The sequence below is a fragment of the Stegodyphus dumicola genome, chromosome 7, assembly GCF_044657685.1.
Source record: "Stegodyphus dumicola isolate Sdum_Otavi_A_Nest chromosome 7, ASM4465768v1".
NCBI lineage: Eukaryota > Metazoa > Arthropoda > Arachnida > Araneae > Eresidae > Stegodyphus > Stegodyphus dumicola.
Genome location: NC_140774.1, coordinates 36352634 through 36372825, shown reverse-complemented (window position 1 = coordinate 36372825; position 20192 = coordinate 36352634). Strand labels below are relative to the sequence as shown.

Sequence of the window (20192 nt, the reverse complement as noted above, 5' to 3'; positions counted from 1 at the left end):
GGAACTACAATTAATTTGGATTCTCCGATATCCCTTTTGACAGTTAATACAAATTAAATTTAATAACTAATATTATTGCGCTTCAATTATTTTTATTTTTTTAAAAACATTTGATTAATGTTTTTAGATTCTATTAATCAAAATTGTTTACATACGTCGAAAAGAGGTTCTATGTGTTCCTACACAAATATGAAAAATTTCTTCTTTTATTCTAAACTTCTTTATTTTTTCAGTCATGAAGCTCTTAAGTTTTAAACAACTGAGAATCAGATTAACTTACAAATCACGTTATGTTACTCTAATGCAATAAATTTCTTAAATGCACAAAAAAATGTTAAATTTAAAAAATGCAATAAAAACGCAGTAATTAAAATTTCTGAAAAAACGGAACTTAGAAATTTGGTATCGTCTTAGTATAAAATGCATTTTTAAGATCGAATTTATTCTTGTTTCGATGGAAAAATGAAAGCTTATTACAGAGTGGTTAATTTGTAGAAATGAATTTAATTTGTTTAATAAAAAGTTTATGTAAATTAATCATACTTTCAATATTTTAAACTGTATAAATTAATTTTAGATAACTCTTTAAACAAAGACCTACTAATAGTCGGAGGATAGTTCAGAAAAATTTGTTGCTGTCAATCGATGTTCTAAATTTGTGCATGTTTTCATACATCTAACCATCTCATTTTTAATATCACACAAAAATCATTTGAAATAAAGGTAATTAATAATGAAATTAATGTAATAAAAATCTTGAAATAATCGGTATTAATTATTTCAGGACATTTTTCTAAATATTTGATAAACAAAACACATTATGCGGTGTAACCCAGTGTAAATTGACTCTTGTAGGTATAGACCTCCACTATTTTAAAGAATAGTTTTATTAGGAGGAAATCATCAAAATAACGTTATAGAAAGCAAAATCTTTTCATTCTGACGTAGTTTTCCAAAATTATCTAGAGACAGAGTTTAATTATGGAAACTTAAGTTAAAATCAGCAGTCTGATCTGAAATCTTGTTAAGTTTACAAAATAAAACTTACTATAATGAAAATTTACTTATTTTTAAATCTTCATAGACAATAAGTTGTTAAGCACTTTAGCTAATTTAATCCAAGATGTTCTTGATTCTAAAATAAACTGTTGTTATATCCGTTCAGACGAGATGTCTGAAACAGGTCGGCGACTTGTGCAAAATCCTTTACTTCAAATCTTTAGGTTGAATCAGAGATGCAGATCTGTTTGTAGGGAAAGATGTTGAATACCTGGTGAGTTCATATACAAAAGTTCAAGTAAGAAAGTGTATATTCTTCTTTCAGATGCACGAATATAACAGCGACTCGAGGTAAAATGAGATCGTACAGAAAAATCATTCTTACAAGCTTTTAAGAAGTTTTTATCAGAAGAAGACTTTGTGAACTGTTATATTCTGATAACACAAAAACGTTTAAGAAAGCAAGTTCTGAAACACAGCTTTTGCGTAAATGCTCGAAGGATCAAGAAACATGATGATTTTTCCAAACCATAGAATATTATGAAAGTTCGCTATTGAAAGATTTGAGTAATGCAGAGTTTTGTGAGTGAGGATGGTAAAGTCGACCAAAAATATCTTAATATGGATTTTAATAAAATCAGATTTATCATTCTCTTAATCAAAAATAGATATAATAAGACATAAAATCCATCCTGAACTTCAAGCCACTCACATTTGTTTACAGTGATCATAATGATCCTGAGCATCTAATATCCATCATTTCAAAACAAGCGAAGATTAGTATTATTTTCTCCTGATACGTTTGCTTCCGCGTCAACCAAAGTTTCTATAAGGAGAAATTATAACTATAAAAACCAAATTGTTAAGCCTTTATAAAAGAGATGTTATTCAGAATATTTGCTGAATAGGAAATTTGGATATCCTTCATCGTAAGCCAGCGGAGACTTTAGAATCAACAGGAACTCGATCGTTTTGATATATGAAAATAAAATACCCAGTCTATTGTGGAAGATCGATCTCTTAGAGGAAGCAGAACCTGCACATGATCGTAAAGCACTAGCTAGTTCTGTAGCACTTTCCAATAGAACTTTAATCAAAAGATCAATACTGTAAAACATGGAATTTATCTCTGAGTTAAAGGAACTGTCTGGTTGATAGATTGTTTATTGGTGTCAGTGATACATTTCGCCGATAGATCGTTTATTTAATTTCTGTATGTTCTTTGCCAGATGATGGTTGACGGCTGACAACGTGCGATAGAACATGTAACTTATAATATTGTAAATTACTCTTGTAAATGAATGTTTCGTTGTGTGAAGAAAAGCCTGACTGATAATAAGAGAGTTCTTCATAACAGGAATTATGCTCAAGGTGGTAAGAGATAAGAAGTAAAAGACAAGATAAGTAATTTTATCATTCAGTATTAAAATTCTAAGAAATAAATTATCTAAAGACCTTTTAGTTGCGCCTGAATACCTATACTTCTTTTATTAGCAGTGTAGCGAAAATTTGACGGCAAATCTTTGCATTGAATACACAGAAAATCAAGAAAAGTAGAGAAGTAGAGAGTAGTTGTAAAGTAGAGAAGTATTTTCATCTACTTTACAAGTTCTACTCCTTGATCGATAGAAATGTGTCATGAGGGAAAACCGACACGTGTGGTTTTGCGCGTAAAAGAAGGAACTCAGTATCGTGATGGGAATGCTTAAACATTTTTTCCAAAACATAAACTTGTATGAAAAATAGTCTTCCTTTCTACATACGATAATTTGATATAAATGTTAAACTGTGCTAGAAGCTTTCATTCATACTTCCTTTGCGTGACTATACTTTAATGACTTTGTAGGGAAGATAATTATAAATCAACAACTTCAGAACTCGCATGAATTGCATGTTAAGACAAGTATATTCTCTGGGTTTTCGGTATGCTCAGTATTTTATGATAGTGTCACAAGATATCTAAATATAGACTCGTAATTTCAGTGCCCTTCTATGAATTCTACCATCTTCTTAGAAAATGTGACGTAACTGATAAAATTTACTTCAGAAAGAATATAAATATTTTTATTATTTGCTACTTTTACCTACGTCTGAAGATCTGAAATTGTATTTTGCCGTGTTTTATCTGACTATGATGTAATTCGTAAATTATCATAGCTTTAATAATAAGATAAAATATGCTTAAAGCTAATTGTCTTTAGATACATAGATCTTATAAATATCCATGTCTTAGAGATTCGAAGAGAGACTTCGAGTTAATGCGAGAGTTACTGTAGTCGGCTTCCTTACTACGCTAACAGGGTGGCATGCTTTCCAAATTTCAAACGCGCCAATATATAAGTTCACGTATATCTTCGGAAATTTGAATAAAAAAACTGTAATTTTTGCAGGTATGCTCAGAAATACGTCTACTTTAAGATAATGGTAAAAATTGTACAGCTTATAATAAATTTTATAAAAATAATTTAAAAATTCAAAATTTAAAAATAAATTATAAAAAATGCGTGAATTTTATTTGGAATGAACCTGAATTTCGAAGTGGAAAAGGAAGAATCAAATAAGTTTAATAAACAAAGAGGAATTAATAAATATATACCGAACTCAATTAACATTGAAAAGCTAAAATTTTTAGAGCTAATTTTTTAAAAACTACACGTGTAATTTTAACAAAACTTGGTAGTTTGGCGTAATTTGAGTCGTAGAATCGAAATATAGAAAGCAATTGACATGCCAGTTCAGAAATAGGTCCGATTTTGTGTCAAAATATCTATATTAAAAGAATGCTATGTATAAATCTAATACATATTTTAAGTCGCGCTTTCGAGACATGAAAAACACAAGTTGAATATCGTCAATCGGCATAGTAGAACGGGAGATATAGAACTGTCCTTATTTTGGTTTTGCGCAACCTCAGAATACTATGTGTGTCAAAACCTCTGAGTATGGTAGCCAAGGAACAGAACCTTTGCTGGCTAATCCAACGAAGACCGTAATTAGTGTCGAGATAACTAATAACGTTATTGCTGGAATGAGGTGTCTCTCCATCCCCCTGGAAGCACATTCGTGTGTGAACAGCTGGAGGAAAAACAGAAAAAACTGCTGATAATGTCTTATAGAAAGATACTATACATGCTACCTTACATTCTACCTAACTAGTACTTATTAGAACCGAATATGTTTTTTTTTTTTTTCGTACTCTGCCATATGAAGCACTAATGGGGAATCTTTCCTTGATCTAAATCCCAAAATTTCGATTCCATAATTATCAAGATACATAATAAACAGGACATGGCCTTTTCCCAATACTATGAACATGGATTCACCAAAATTTATCATTTTGTCTGTGGAGCTTCAGATCACTACATAATTGAATGTTCTCTAACGTAAATAATACCCTATTAAATTTCCTATAGCTAACGTCGTTCCTTTCAAAGGATTCTTTATTAAGCAAAGATATCTTGTCCTCAAAAACTATAAAATTATGAATGTACTTGCTGTAGTGGGAAACGATATTTTTCATCCTTTTTTAAAAATTTGAACATAATCGTAACAAACGTACTTGTTTAAAATTTTATGTAGAACTTATATATATTAACTTTATTTTCTGAGCACAAGGTGTGAAGGTATTAAGACTTGATTTTATTAAGGTATTTTCTTCCTTCTTTCCTCATGCTTTCATGGTGTAAATGGAAGCACAATCAACGCGTTTTCGGAAGTTCTGGAATTCAAATTCTGAGGAGTGCGTTGCTGATTTCTTCAGTTTTTTAACATCAAAGAAATTCTACAAGACTGCACAAGTGGCGCCGGAAACTGTAAAACTCTACAAGGCTATACAAGTGGCGCCGGGAACTAAAAGGTGATGGAAGATAATTCGCAACCACCAGGATTTGGTGACTAGATCCTCTAATGTCCAGTTGCCCTTTGAAAGGGGAGTACATAAGATATTTTCTTCCTCCTTTCCGCATACCTACGTCGTGTAACTAGAAGCACACTCGACCCCTATTCGGGAGGTCAGGAGTTCGAATTCCGGCGAGGGTACTACACATTTTCACGTTCCAGCATCACGTTCCAGCATGGCTATAACTTAATGACGCTATAATTTTTACGACGGTTGTATGATCGATTTTATGAATGTTTGATCGTGACTTCGTGAACTGTGGACTTTATGAACTTAAATTTAATACAACTGCACTTATTTTTAGTTTTCTTATTCCTTTTTCATGCAAATATGTTTCAAAATTTATACTTTTCAGTTACGTAGTGTAATATAAAAAATATAAATAATTTGAGAATTATTATACGAGTAGAAATTCAAATAAATCCAGTTAATGATGGATATGATCTACTTAATGAATACTTGTTAAGCATTGGTAAAGGCCAGGTGTCCTCATTCATCGTCAATTGAAATTAACTTATCTGATCTCATGTCATGAATATTACCATGCCCCAAAATGTGAGAACTGTGGTACTAAACATAAACGAAGCTGCAAGCGTAGCCTCATTGGTGAATAAGATATACGAAGGGAAAGCAAAATATGCTACAGTATGCTACACGTGCCAACGGATATAGTTATTACCCAGAGGATAATCTTCTAGTTTCTGTGCATTATGTGCAAATGATATAGATACAACTCTTCCCCATTTAATGCGCTCTAAACGATTAGTTGCTTCACACTCAAAGCCCATCTAATATCTGTATCATCATTTGTAATATCATCAAATATATCAAATGACTATCAGCAGATGTATATATTACAGATTCTTCCACCACAAGAATTCTGTGATATCTTTCCCTGCCTACATCACTTTGCAAGCACGGAATGATCTATTCTCCAAGTTCATACGAATAAACATTTGGAGATTCGATTACTGCTCGAGAATCGTTTTTAGTATATTATTCGAGAAAATTCTCGGTTTCCGTTCGCAACCCCACAGATAAAATATTTATCGGCGAGCTGTGCTTTCGTGTAGCGATGTTCGAAGTTCACAAGCAGAATGATGAATTATTCCAGCGGACTGCTTTCACATATTACATTTAATGGCGTTCTCTAGTGTATGAACGCGTTATTTCCCCTCACACATTCCATTACAAAACCTGATTATTTCTGTCTCCATTGCTACTTTTACCCTTTTGCCAAATACTTTAGAATCCTCCTATATATTAAATGAAACTTTTATTAGTAAACTTGATTTAAAAAAATTAAATGTCAGTTGAAATCTCTGAATGTAAGTTAAGAACTTGTATCTAAATTTTTGAACTGCATAAACCTTATGTGCATTTTTTTGTTTTCAGCTCATTTATACCAAGATGTCAAACCCTCTTTTTACTACTGCTTTGTTCCTCTGTATTTTGGTTTCCAGTCTAAACTACACTTGGTCTTACCCTGCTAATAATAACTTAGCACTGAATTCTAGGTAATGCTTCCATTAACTTCTTTTTAGTAACTTTTATTAACTTTTTTAGTAGTTATTGCATTTTGTCTTTCTAAATGTTTATGTTTCAGGGAAAGCATCTATACCTTGACAGAAAAATATGTAATGTTGAATTTTCAAATAGTAAAAGAAAGCTATTTAATACTAAAAAGAACTGCGAAATCTACAATTAGATTTCAAAGAATTATCCCCCCACCCCCGCAGAAGTTTGTTACTATCTAAATTAGTTATATCTCAAACGTTGCGAGATTACTTCTCATTCTAATAACTACATCTATCGGGAAAAATACTATCTGGATAACTTTTTTATTATGATATATATATTGGTTCGGACTTATACGAATAAATGTAACAGCGAGAAAGTACTGGATCTTCTCTTTGTGATGAAATATGTTGATTTGGTGTGATTGGAGCAAAACTGACAAATTTGAGCAGTTCAGACAAAGGTATTTTTTCTACAGAGGCATAGATACAATATTTTTATGTTGTATACTCTGCACAAAAGAAGGGGCGGATGGTTCTGTATCTCTTATCCTACTGAACCGATTGAAGAAATTTAACTTGCGTTTTTCATGGCTCTCAAGCGCAACTTAGGATATATGTATTAGATTTTTATTGTATTAGGATATGTATTAGATTGTTCTGACATAGGTACAATTTTTTTTGAAAGAGCATACTGATTGTTTTTCCGTATTTCGGTTCTACGATTCAAATTATGTCCAAATATTATATTTTGTAAAATTTGGTGCGAAACTTACCGATGAATTTAAAAATTTATCACGTTTCTCTGTTTGCGCCAAGAATAATTCTCTTGGTGAAATTCTTAACTTATGGTAACTTATTTTCCTTTCCCTTTCATTGTGAACGACGGGAAAAATAGTGCATCGTTCAATCTATCAAATAATTTAAAAAAATCCGTAAACCTCATTTGGCGGTATTATCGCTTCTAATAAATATGTCAAATTTCAAAACGTGCCAATATATAAATTCACGTATATCTTGGAAAATTTTAAATAAAAAAGATTTTGGAAAGTATGAATAGAAATACACTTACTTTAACGTGATAGTATACCTTTTACAGGTTATAATTAAAAAAAAAACTCTTTCGAAAAATGTATAAAAATTACTAAAAACTTTAAATTTTAAATCAGAAAATATCTGCGAATTGAATTTCGAAACATGGGAAACGAAAATTAAATTTCGTCAATCGGCCCAGTAGAACGGGAGATATAAGACTGTCCCCCCCTTTTTTTTTGTGCAGTTATAAGGTATTTCTCCCACCTTCTTGCCATGCCTTCGCGGTGTGGTGGTCTGCCCGCTGGCGCGTATTCCAGAGGTCCGTGGTTCGATTCCTGGCAAAGGCATCGCATATTTTTCATCTTTCCTGCTTCTAAAATACCTAATGTCTCTACACAGTGTGTATTTGACTTAAAGCATCAACATGTGATAACAACTCGTTAGTATTTCTAAGTATTTCTCAAGTTATTCGCTTAAAATGGTTGGAGTCTAGTTAAGGATTTAAATCTAAAAAAAATACGTTGTTCTACCAATTTAGTTCACTTTTAGAGATTCACGTATTTCACTTATATTTAAATTAAACGAGTTGTATTTATTTACGTAATTTCTTTCTGAGTTTTGTTTAGATAGAAATTAAACGAGTTGTATTTATTTACGTAATTTCTTTCTGAGTTTTGTTTAGATAGCGAAAAAATGTGCCTTGTACGTACAGTGAGAAAGCAATTAGTGTGACAAGAAGTAGAGAAGTGGAACTTTCGATCATGCCAAATCAAAGCCATTTATTTGAACCATATTTGAACTTGATAAATTTGGAATAAATATTAAATCAAGAATTTATTTGTGTTCAAGAGCCATAGAGAAATTTTTTACGGCTGGTGTCTAAGTAACAACATTATAAGTTTCATCTACTTTTAATATTAAGTTTATAAATATGTATTACAATAAAACGGATTTTATTAAAAACCGTAATTTAACATCACAACAAATAAATTCAAGTAGCTAATCTTAACAACTATCCCTGCAGGACTCATCCATTTAAAGCTATAAGAGTAACTTGATTTTAGGAAACTCAATTTAGCTTAACCTTTAATTTTTGGATATCTCTTCGTAGCCACAGTTTAAGCAACTGACTAGTGTTGGGAACACCACCAGCAGATATACAGATATATAATGTTTATGTTAAATAGAGGTGAAGTTCTTTGATAAACGGTAATTAACGAAAATTTCGTTAAACATTTCTCTTTATCATAAGGCAACCATAAATAAGTGGCTATTAAAGATTCTTTGCACGTCAGTAAAAGGTAATATTGAATTAGAGAAACATATATTTATTTTCTTATCATTTTGAATATTTCACTTCTTAATCTGTATTGTCTGCTTATGATTAGATTTATGAAAACTATTATCTAACCTCTTATAGGTCAAAGAGATCTACAGACGAAAGCCCAGAGGAGATCGTCCGCATTCTGATGAAATTAGCCGAGACAGTTCCATCTTATTATATGATACCGTAAGTATTTTTACATCTTCAAGCAAGACTGCCATTGCACTTTCTTCTGTACGTAGAGGGCTCCAACAGTGGGTGAGAATATAAGACCGCTAAACACTGACAGCTTGCTTTCCGATCCCGATAAACAGCATAGCTATACGAGAATTGTCGAGAATCTCTCCGTATGTGATGTGAATATGAATCAGTTTCTCTAAAAAACACCTTCACGAAGGCATCTCTCAGCTTAGGTAGACAGCTCTAGAGTATTTCGCCATATTTTAATAAAATTAAAAGCTTTTAAATGTAGAGCAAAGCCAAAAGTCGAAGACAAAGAGATTCTTCATTGCTAATGAAGTTAATTATTATGCGTTGTAAATGCAACTTACTTCGTAAACTCACCGAGGAGTCACCAAATTTAAAATGCAAGCTGTCATGTTCTATCAAATCTATTCATGAATGAACATGAACGATGTTTGAACGTACAAACGTCATGACGTACTACTGGGGAATTAATAACTAAAGCAGTGGCAAAGCTTATATGTTTTTAACAACTTAATAATGACCCTTAAGTGTTTTAAATTGGTCATCATTCATAGATTTATAAAAACTTCACGAATTAAAAAAATAATATCCAGGCGAATTCCTAAGTCCAGTAAGAAAATAATTGGCAATTAAAGAACTCTATGCAGCCAGAAGATCAATTAGATCATTTAAAGAAAGAGGTAAAGAGGACTGACAGCGCTGTGTTAGATTTAAAATTAATCAGAGTGCACAACGTAAAGGTCATTATTAAACACACCTAAAAGCTAAGAGAAGCTAATTGAAACAGTAAGAGAAAATGCATATTTCTGAAGGATTATAATTTTTCTTACAAATGCAAAAAGGCAAAAAAAAAATTATAAAATGATTGTCCAGTCCACTGGATATCATTTTTAAAATCGTTCATCTTTTGACAGATTCATTCCAAATTCCATATTCAGTGATAGAAAGAGTTGGCTTTTCTCCATGTTTAAATAAATGTTAGTCAATTTCTCTTAGAAAGCTTTCCATAAATGTATACTTTTCATCCCATGATTAACTAAATAGCTAATTAAATGATGACTTAGCCAAAGAACCCAATAAAGTTGCTTTTCACATTCTCATTCTTCATTCGCTTACGATTGCTCAAATATTTCTTAATCATTTCTTATGACTTATTAGATTCGGTAACTTCATGAATCATCCTATTCAGTCGATCTAAGATAGCGATGAGGTCAAACAAAATACTGTTTATTTATTATTTTAACAAAATCTTTAGCACGTTCGTTGTTATTTCGCGGTCACTCTAGTAAGCCTTTTGGCTTTATCAGTTTAGTATCACGCCGGTTAGACTTTTGTGAGTCCATCTCTTAGGAGTAATTTTGAAGTGCGTTCTTGTACTCGTTTATTTTTCAGATTTGATTTATATTATAGTCTACTTTTAGTTACCGCCGCATGTGAACGGTGTTTTTATATTGCACGGCATGTGGACAAGTAGAGATAGATCTTACATGTTTTCTTTTTTACTTTCATGTCCAGTTGTTCTTGTTTTACGATACCTAAAGGTTTCTTGTATTTTGATTTAATTAATTTTTTATTTTTGTATGATATATTAAGGTATAAATACCGAATTTTAGAAAATATGTTTCGTTTTATTTCATTTACCAATTTATTTATTTATTTATTAAGTGCTTCGCCTTTTGGCACTATACGGAAAGGAAGGTAGGCCCGTGGAGGATTTTTTAAAGAAAACTGGCTCACGTTACAGATGGGGAAAATCACAAAAATCTCCATACAAGTCAGCCCGTTCGCTGGGTCTCGAAACCTGAGCCGAACTACCAGTATGTAGCGGCTTTTCCCGTTCAGCCGCTAGTGAGAATTTCCTATTTAAATCGTTTAAAGTAAGACAGCCAAATGATTTTATGATCCACTGTATCTCATGTTAGATTGGGCCATCTGTGGTCGAACTTTATGAATGATATGAACCTGTTGCCTTCTTTCTGTTGCGCAAAAGTTTGTTACGCATGTTCTCTATGTTGCACATTCTATGAAAATCAAGCCGGGTTGTGAAAGTCGTCTTCTCTTATCGTTCCAAATTCAACTGGTACAAACCACCGATATTATCCTTCATTTTGTTTATCCTTGAGTTAGATTTATCCCCAACAAAAACTTCTGAGGGTCTCAAAACTCACGAATTTCATCTGATTTTCTGAACTGCAGAGGAATAAGCAGAAAATCATTACCATGTATGCTATAGACCAAATTCTTCTGAAACATTTCTACTAATCCGCAAACCATGAGAAACATTTGGCTAGATGCAAAGTTTCCTTGGTCTGAATTAATGCGGCAATTCGCTACGTAAGTTAACGTTACTTTTAGGTAGTCGCTGGTAATTCAAAAAAATATAATTTAGATACTAATTATTGCATGCTAGTAACTGCAATACTTTTAACTTAAATGCCGGTCATTGGCTGAAATTAACAAAGTCCTCCATGCTCTCAGGTGCTTTGCCTTGATCTTAATAATCAAATAACTTTCAAATGATAAGTGTAACTTGCTATTCATAATTACAATAGTATTCTCAGAAAAGGCTGAGAATTTAACGATTAATTTAGTTATTACCACGGAAGCGTTTTCTTCAGATTGTTTTCTTTTCTTTTTTATAGCAATGAAAAAAGAGGAATCGATCTTGGTTTGTCCAGAGGATTTTCCGGTAGTCAAGCCGCGAAGCACTTGATGGGACTGCAAGCAGCAAATTTCGCCAACGGACCAGGACGCAGACGTCGTGATATCGAAAGCCAGTGAACGTTATTAAAACAGCCAGATTATTGATTCCGATCCTGTACATAAAATAACAAAATGCACGAATCAAAAATGTGAAGAAAAACATTTTTTCTATTATGATAAAAGCTTTGTTCATTCAAATTTTCTATTATTTGTGTGATAAAAATATTTCAAACTGTACTTGTTTCCTTAAATAAAACGATTTACTTCTAATACATTCTAAATCGTCATACATTAAAAATGATAAATAATTCCGATTTGTCTTCACCTTTATTCAATTACATTTTATAACAAAGCTTCGATAGCCAGGTATTAAATCAACATATGAATCACCTAATTACCCGTTTGATACGAGCATGGATCCAAAAAAAAAAAAAAAAAAAAAAAAAAAGGTTCGTGGGTAATAAAAAATTATTTATTAGCCATAGGCAAAAAAACAAGAGTGAACTAAGAGGCGTGCTTGCTTATTATTTTCCCACATAATCATCAAATCTATTTAGGCTTTTATCTGAACGTAGCAGCAACTTGTTTAACCCAGCTTGATAGAAATCACGTCCCAGCCCATTTAACCAGATCTCAGTAGTAGCTGTTTTCACATCATTTTCTGAAGAGAACCTCACCTTAAATAAATGTTCCTTCGATTTCGGAAAAACAAAATAGTCACTGGGTGCTATATGGGGGGGGGGGGCTCCAGATTTCCCACGTAAACTTTTGCAGCAATTCTTGACTTTGGCGAGCAGTATGGGGCCGGATATTGTTATGCATGAGGAGGACACCATCACTCAACATGCCAGGGAACTTGCATTGGATGGCTTCACGTAACTTTGCCAAAGTGGTACAATAACGATTGGCAGTAACGCTATGGCTAGGCTCCAGATACTCTATCAGCATAAAGAATCACGGCTCGCGCCTCCAAGCAAGACCACTTTTCTAAACGTCTTACCATTTCAATCGCTGTAACGCATCTGCGAACTTACTCTACGTACTAGCTGCACAACTGCTGCTAGCAAACTAGTGCCATCTGTCTGCACTCTGAGCAGGATGAAAGTATTCTCTCCACAATAATTATTCTTCAAATGTTGATGCTTGTAACTTTTTTTGGATCCACTTATGTACCAATATAGAATAATTCTAATGCGAAAAATTTCTTTGAGGACATTTTTAATTATCGAAACACAGTTTTTCTCATCGTGAGCAGATGACACTATACCTATTTTGTCTTTGCATTTTAATGTAATTCTTTTAATAAACTTCAACTACTACACATATCTTGATATGCAATTTTCTTACTAAACTACCGCTTAAAAGCGCTTTCTGTTTAACTCAGTGGAATCCTTTAAGAACTTAGAGCTGAGAATTTTACAATTTCGTATTTCCTAAAACAGTAAGAGAGTTAGGATTTAAGGAATGAAGAAGAAGACCTGTGTCTGAAGAAAGTACCTGGAAGAATTTAGACTCGTTAATCTATACAATAATGAACAGCCGCAGTCCTACAGACTCATGAGCGGACAATAAACCGAACGAGAATTTTATCTGATGCTGAGACCTGTAATTATCAGTATAACAGTATCCAGTAGTACTTGGTAATCAAGACTCTGCCAGCAGTTAATGGAACCACAAATTCTGGTTTTCTTGGAAAAAGATTCTTTGATCTTATGAAGGTAATTTTTCTATAATTCCAGGTTGAAGTATCTGTGAAGCTCTGAATTCCAAATGAAATACGGTTCTCACGTAATAATCTCCAGAAAAGTGTTTTGAAGCACTTGAAGTAGCTTCAGTTGCCTTTTAGAGATAAAAAGATAAAAGGCCAAGCTGGAGATGCATTAATAATAATTGGACAAATGACAGAAAATAATACATAGCATTTTTTTCACAAGATGAGGCTCTTTTTTACGTTCTAATTACACGTAGCCGAGATATATTTAATAGTTTTTCCATTGTTTACACGAATCCTCAGTTTCGAGATTTGCTTGGATGCTGCATAGCTAGACTACAGTGATTTTATCGCAATGGTTGTATCAACCGCATAGCATGGGGGGAAGACAATATCTATAGTTGCTGAAGCATACGTTACTGAGCTAAGAACTGATCTCTGTGGAATTTCAGTCTTAAGATTTTTAAATGAAGAGTTTCAGTTTTACTGCTAGAGTATAAAAAATCTATTTTCATGAAAAGAAGCAGCAAGATAGCTTCGAAATCAATACCTAGTTTGATAAGCTTATAAATGAAATTCTTTATGCCATACTTGAATAAAAGCTTTTGCCATGACTTCAGTTAAAGCTTTTGCCAGACTTGAATAAAAGCTTTTACCATTTTTTTTCATACGGGATGCCACATATTTTTACCGTGTGAAGCATAACTTGTGAATTCTGTGATTCTAAGTATCCCGATCCCAACTTGAATCCTAATTGAAAGACATTTTATTTTTGTAGGTGTAGGCTCAGTGTATATAAAGTGATGATTTCAAAAAGTGTTCCCAGCCAAGAAAGTAGATTTACTGGCCTTAAAATTTTCTCGGAATTCTAAGTTCTTCCCCTGTTTCCGGATACATATGAGTACCCTAAAAATTAGTTATTAACACTAGTTAGAATTAAGCAGCGGTTTGTAAGAAATAATACAATTTACGAACTTGAAGTCTAAAACATTTATAATACATATTTTTCCCAGAAGCTTTTTTTAGAAGTTGAATGATATTAATGGTAAGGGGGCGATTTCTGTTAAGCTGTAGATCATTGCTTTAGTGCAGGATTTCTTAAACTTTTTTCAGTCGCGACCCCCAGGACCCCATAATATTTACAAGAATTTTGTGGGACCCCATAAGTATAGTGCAAATCCGACAGACGCGTGTGTGAAACTGTCAATTTTTTCACTTGTACTGTAATATACTATTGAAGTTTTAGGTCATTAACTTTAAATTCTAATTTTAAGACATAAAACAATGTGAAGATTTTAAGTAAGTAACAGACGAAATGACAGCGTCACGTGCAAAGCAAGGAAAATGAAACTATATTATAAAAAGGATGCGCCGAAAAGTTTTCGTTTTTTTCTTTCTCTGTACTGCCTTATCTTTATCTATTTTCAGATACATTATGTAAAATATTTGGTAATTGTAAAATTATTTTAATAAGTTAAAGAAATATCAAAACTCTTAAAATTTTTGGCGACTCCCTGCTACAGGTTCCGCGACCCACAGTTTAAGAAACCCTTCTTAAGTGAATAATCTACGAAGATTTGTTAGACCTAGTCTTGTATGTCATTGGAGGAGGTTTTCTTGTCTTGCATCATTAGGGATGCTTATTGGTTTTGCATATACTTTGGTTTTGAACTAGCCAATAAAGACTGAATTCTAGATTGAGAAATTGAAATCATATTCAGTGTGACACTAAAATATTTTTATAGCTATTCAGAGGAATTTAAATACTTATGTTATGAAAAAAGAATCTTTAGTTTGTTATAACAACATCTTTGAAATTTGCCTAAATTAATAGGCTTTGAAATTTATGCACTCGGGTACAATCCCAAGCGAGAGATTGGAGATTACTAATCAACTTTTCAAACAAGAGGATCAAACTTTCAAACAATATCGCGCTTCCTCCCAATGAAAAAACATTTCATTCTGTGTCATTCGCTTATGCAATATGAGAAAAAAAAAACTTGTGAAGCAATGAAAATCCTGTTAGAAAGCTTAGTATGTCAAGCACTGCTGATCATAGTTTTCAGTTTAAAGATCAGCTCGGCTATATTAAATTATGGTGCTTCTGGTGGAAAGTGAAAAAAAGGAAAAAGCATCATTATAATAAGAAAGAAAGGCTAAACGTTTAATCACTTATGTCTGGGCAGAGAAATGCTGTACAATTATCATTAATAAACTCTAACATTATTAAATTTATATACTTCGTCCAAAGTTACAGCATTTCAAAAATTTTACTAAGATCGTAGATAAGAATGGGCTGTACTTAACAATGATATTAAAATCAAAGAAAGAAATTTTATGGGCTCACGCGATAAAAGCTTTTATGAAAAATATAAAATTCATAGATATATCAGGCTAAGCTGAAAATTCAACTTGGAGACTTCGGAAAACATATTGAGAAATCATAAGGCCCTAATTACCGCAAAATCGCAGATGAACTCTTACGGTTACAAACATATGGAGTGTAAGATGTTCCTCAAGATGCATTTCCAAGATCAATTAAATTCAATTATCACGATAGTTTTAGTACCTAACAGTCTTGATGCGTTCTGTGAAGAACTTAGATAGCCTTTGCGCTAAGATAAGATAACACTAAAGTAATACTGCTTTGAAAAAATGTGTTAGGCCCAACAGAGGGTAAGAATGTTTGCTGTTACCGTTAGACAGAGGAGGAATATTCCATATGCCACAAGCAGGAGAAAATTAATACCTGGAACATTTTAAGTATAAGTTGAATATTATCACACATGTCTGCAAATATATACATTTCTTAAAAATTTAACTTCAGCGTCCGAAACGAAAGAAAGAAATATAAAAACAGAAAGGTTTTCGATGGAGAAACTTACTTACCTAATTAAATTCATTGCTAAACGTTACGTTAGGATCTGGTGTTTTCCCTTTGCATTTACACTATGAGACAAAAAGAGTTTCTGTTTGCTTCCCAGTATGATAGCCAGCAGTGTTAGTCACCCAGTCAAAGAGAATCACTTGCAGAGAAAATCAAAATCTTCTCGAACTGTGTGTGAATGCTCGTCTTAAGATTCTCTGCAATTTATTTTAAAATTTTTTCAGCAAAGTATGTTAGGCAGTTTGTGTTAGCGATGTGGAATATTAATTGTTTTAAATACAAATACTTTTTGAGATAAAATGCTATAAACAGAAATCAAAAGTTATCTTGGGTTAAAATCAACACATATTGCGTTATGTATACGCGGGATGGGGAGAAGCTGAAAAAGGGAAAGAGGGAAAAAAGAAAGAGAAGTAATCTAATTACTAGGAGTTTTCAGTTATCAAGATAATTACTCAGATTAGCTTCGATGCTTGAAACTCTGCTGCAGTGGAAATTCAGCACTTATATCTGTGTCTATGGCTTCAAATTTTGCATTTCGGTAATTTTTGATCTGACGTCTTTTTGAATCAAGTTTTTCTGTTCTTATCGGGCGGTGTAATGAGTGATGTACGTCCAGTCTTTTATAACAACTTCAAATTCTACAAGCGAATTAGAAGAAACAAACTTTTTTATTTTATCATTTGAACAACTGGCTAATTTGAAATATATTCATGTAATCCATTAACTATAAAAATCAAAAATAAACTTCTTATTATTTGAATAAGCAATAAATTAAAAATACATTTGCTTATTCCCATTCTGTCAAAGCTTCTTAAAGCAAAGGTAGTGAATACCTAAATCTCTGTAGCAGGTGATAAAAGTGCATACCTCACAAATTGGCTTCGACGTTTTATGTGATTTATTACGACAGGCGGTATTATTAGCGACTATGCTATGGTTGTACTACAGAACTGTGGAAGGAAAATAGCACATATTTAATCGATATCTGAATGTTTCGGATCGATATTTTTCCGCAGAGATATTTAGTCAGGATAAGAAACCCCGTTGATCAAATTTCAGTACTTAGACATTTAGATCTACGAACACATATTTCAGTCATTGAAATTATACAAAAATGAAACAGCGTTTCATACTATAGCAGAAGTTTAGGTAGAAGTTTAGGTATTATCTGCTAGAAATTATTGAATTTTTATACGCACGTAAATAGAAAAGTTATATCCTTAGCTTTTGAATTTTCGGCTAGTTATTTTATCTCTAGTGCGTCAAAGTATCACTAACAATAGTAGAAATTATAGTTAAAAAGGATAAACATCCAAAATCGATAATGATATAATTTTTTATATCTTTAGGTTTTGATCCTTAGATAATGTTTATCTACTGTTCGAATTAAGTGCACAAAATGGCTTTCAGTCACATTTTGATCTAGCATGTGGCAGGATAAAGAATTGAATCTGTTTCTATAAATATAATTGTTGTTGACTAATGCTCACTTGTCTAACCTATAGTCAGTCCAAGCCCACGAAATTCCTCGTGGCAAGGAGCGCAAGATACGTCTGCCGTTAGCAACAGCCATGAGCACCTCACATGTAGCAGTGCGATTTAGCACAATTCCACTGCCAGTTTCGATGGAGAGTGCCCGGAGAGACGGGTTAGACGTTAGAGTGTCTTCCCTTACCATATAAACCTCTCAACAGGACTTTTGGCTCGCCGCATATTTAGAGTGCCCTATGTCGCATGGACTCTAGACGTTTAACAAACGTCATGCCTTCTGGGAGTTCGAACCCCGCCCTTCGGCACGGCAGTCAGCGACTCTAACCATTATACCGGTTGGGTAGCTCCAATAAAGTGTTCTAATACAACTGTTCCATTTTGAAATGCTTTGAATGTAATTTCATTATTTGGTCAGTTGCCAGTTTTGTCTTCGAATGGCTTTAATCCAAGCATTCCACTTATCAGTGTTTTCAGAAAACCTTTAAAAGTTTAAAAATGCAGTAGCGTACCTTCATGATTATTTGTACTTGTGGAAGAGCAACAGAAATTAAGGGAATGACTAAAGAATTCATGGAAAAATAGAACAGAAATTTGTCATAAAAATAATAACTGACAAATATTCGGTGGGAAATTACTTTATAAAACATTTAAATAATTGTTGCTTGGAATCTTCACGCAGCAAATAAATCGGAGCAGGTATAACTAAGCATCTTTTCATTTGCTGCATTTAAGCTCTCAAATAAATACGTTGCACTCACCTAACAGTAAATAACAGTAAAATTTTCAAAATTACGATTAAAAAGTACAATTCGCAATGCTAAAACGTTATATCCTCGCTTTTGTACTACCTGAATCATAAAAGTTTAAAACAGCCGTAGCGTTTAGAATTTCTTAGGAAAATTTTTGGCTTTAAATTGTGTTAGATCCTATTATATTGACCTTCTGCATAGAAACATTATTTTTTACGTACAAATAGTAGCTTCCTTAGCGAAAGAAACGTAAATATGAAATTACAAAATAAAAGCCTTTATATATAATTTATTTGACTGTAAATTATTTAAATAAGTTAATAAAAATAAAGCTTTCAAAATTTAATCTATCTTAAGGTACAATAACAAAAGAATTAAAATTAGGCTAATTTGTTGGCTTCAAAAGATATTCCATGAATCACAAACTGGTGATTAACATATAACAAAAAATGATTTAATTTTACTTACCTATAAAGATAATAAATTTTAACTAGTTTAACACAAAATTTATTTTAAATAATTTAAAATTCTACAAATAAAATCAGTCAATTTTTTTAAAAAATCCTTCAAATAAACATATTTCCAAGATCCTGTAAGATTATATTTCACATATATTATCCATTAAAAAGTTAAGAAATAACATTTATATAACATCAAAATCTGTTATATTCAGCATTATCATATGCCCAGACTAAAGTCGGATATTTCCAATACATAACAACCACTTCTAGGACCCAACACAACAGAAAGCAGAAATATTGCGAATAGAAAAGATTAGAAAAGAATAGAAAATTACTCTATATAAAAACAATATATAAAAACAATGCACCTATGGATACTAATTTTTTTTTTTGGGGGGGTACACCATTTTTATTTTTTGGAACATCTAATAGCAGAACAATAAACCATTGCATCAATTTAAATTTAAAAAAAAATATCGAAAACATTGTCTAGAATATTGTTACGTTTTTCTTATTCTTCTGGTACCAGTTGTTACGTTATTTTCTTCCTTCTTTCCTTTTTTCCTGTTCGTACGGGGTTCGGAGATTTGGAGTGAATAACGATGACACTTGAAGTATCGAAACACACTTTATTAGTCAGTATTGTCAGGACAGTTCCAAGTACGCTATTTTCTTCATTCCAGTACGTTATTTTCTTCCTTCACGTTCGTACGGGGTTTGTAGATTTGGAGTGAACAACGACGACACTTGATGAAGTATCGAAACACAATCAGGACAGCTCCAAAACTCATTTTTACAGTCGTCAATGAACTGCTATAAACACGCTGAGACGATCAGTGACACAGCCTCCAGGTTATCAGGCTATCACGGTGGAGACAGCTTCACGGCAAAGCACTAGAGTACAGCTCCCGACTCTGCTTGGTCGTTCTCAGAACTCCACGTACTCTCGAGACTCTCCACGCTACAACTCGCGATGCACTCGACAACACACGAGCACAGCTCCCGACTCTTCGGTTCAGTCGTTCTCGGAGTTCAACACGCTCTCTCGACGATGCACTAACCGCGATACACTAACATACTCCTTCGGTGCATTCGACGACCCACTCGGCGCTCGCTGCCCGGCTGTCAACACGATCGACTCCGCAGGGATTGACTCGCTAGACGAGACACACTCACTCTCGATGAGAGACACACTGACTGCGGACCA

General features: G+C 33.0%; 1 protein-coding gene across 1 annotated transcript in view; it reads left to right on the top strand.

The window, feature by feature from the left end:
• Positions 1–11953, top strand: part of LOC118183846 (diuretic hormone class 2-like) — a 34608-nt gene extending 22655 nt beyond the window's left edge. Inside the window, exons 2-4 of the mRNA XM_035353452.2 lie at positions 6293–6414; positions 8870–8959; positions 11623–11953. Coding sequence (XP_035209343.1) covers positions 6308–6414; positions 8870–8959; positions 11623–11761 — 336 coding nt within the window. The 5' untranslated portion in view covers positions 6293–6307 and the 3' untranslated portion in view covers positions 11762–11953. The remainder of the gene's footprint in view (positions 1–6292; positions 6415–8869; positions 8960–11622) is intronic.
• Positions 11954–20192: the final 8239 nt, after the last annotated feature.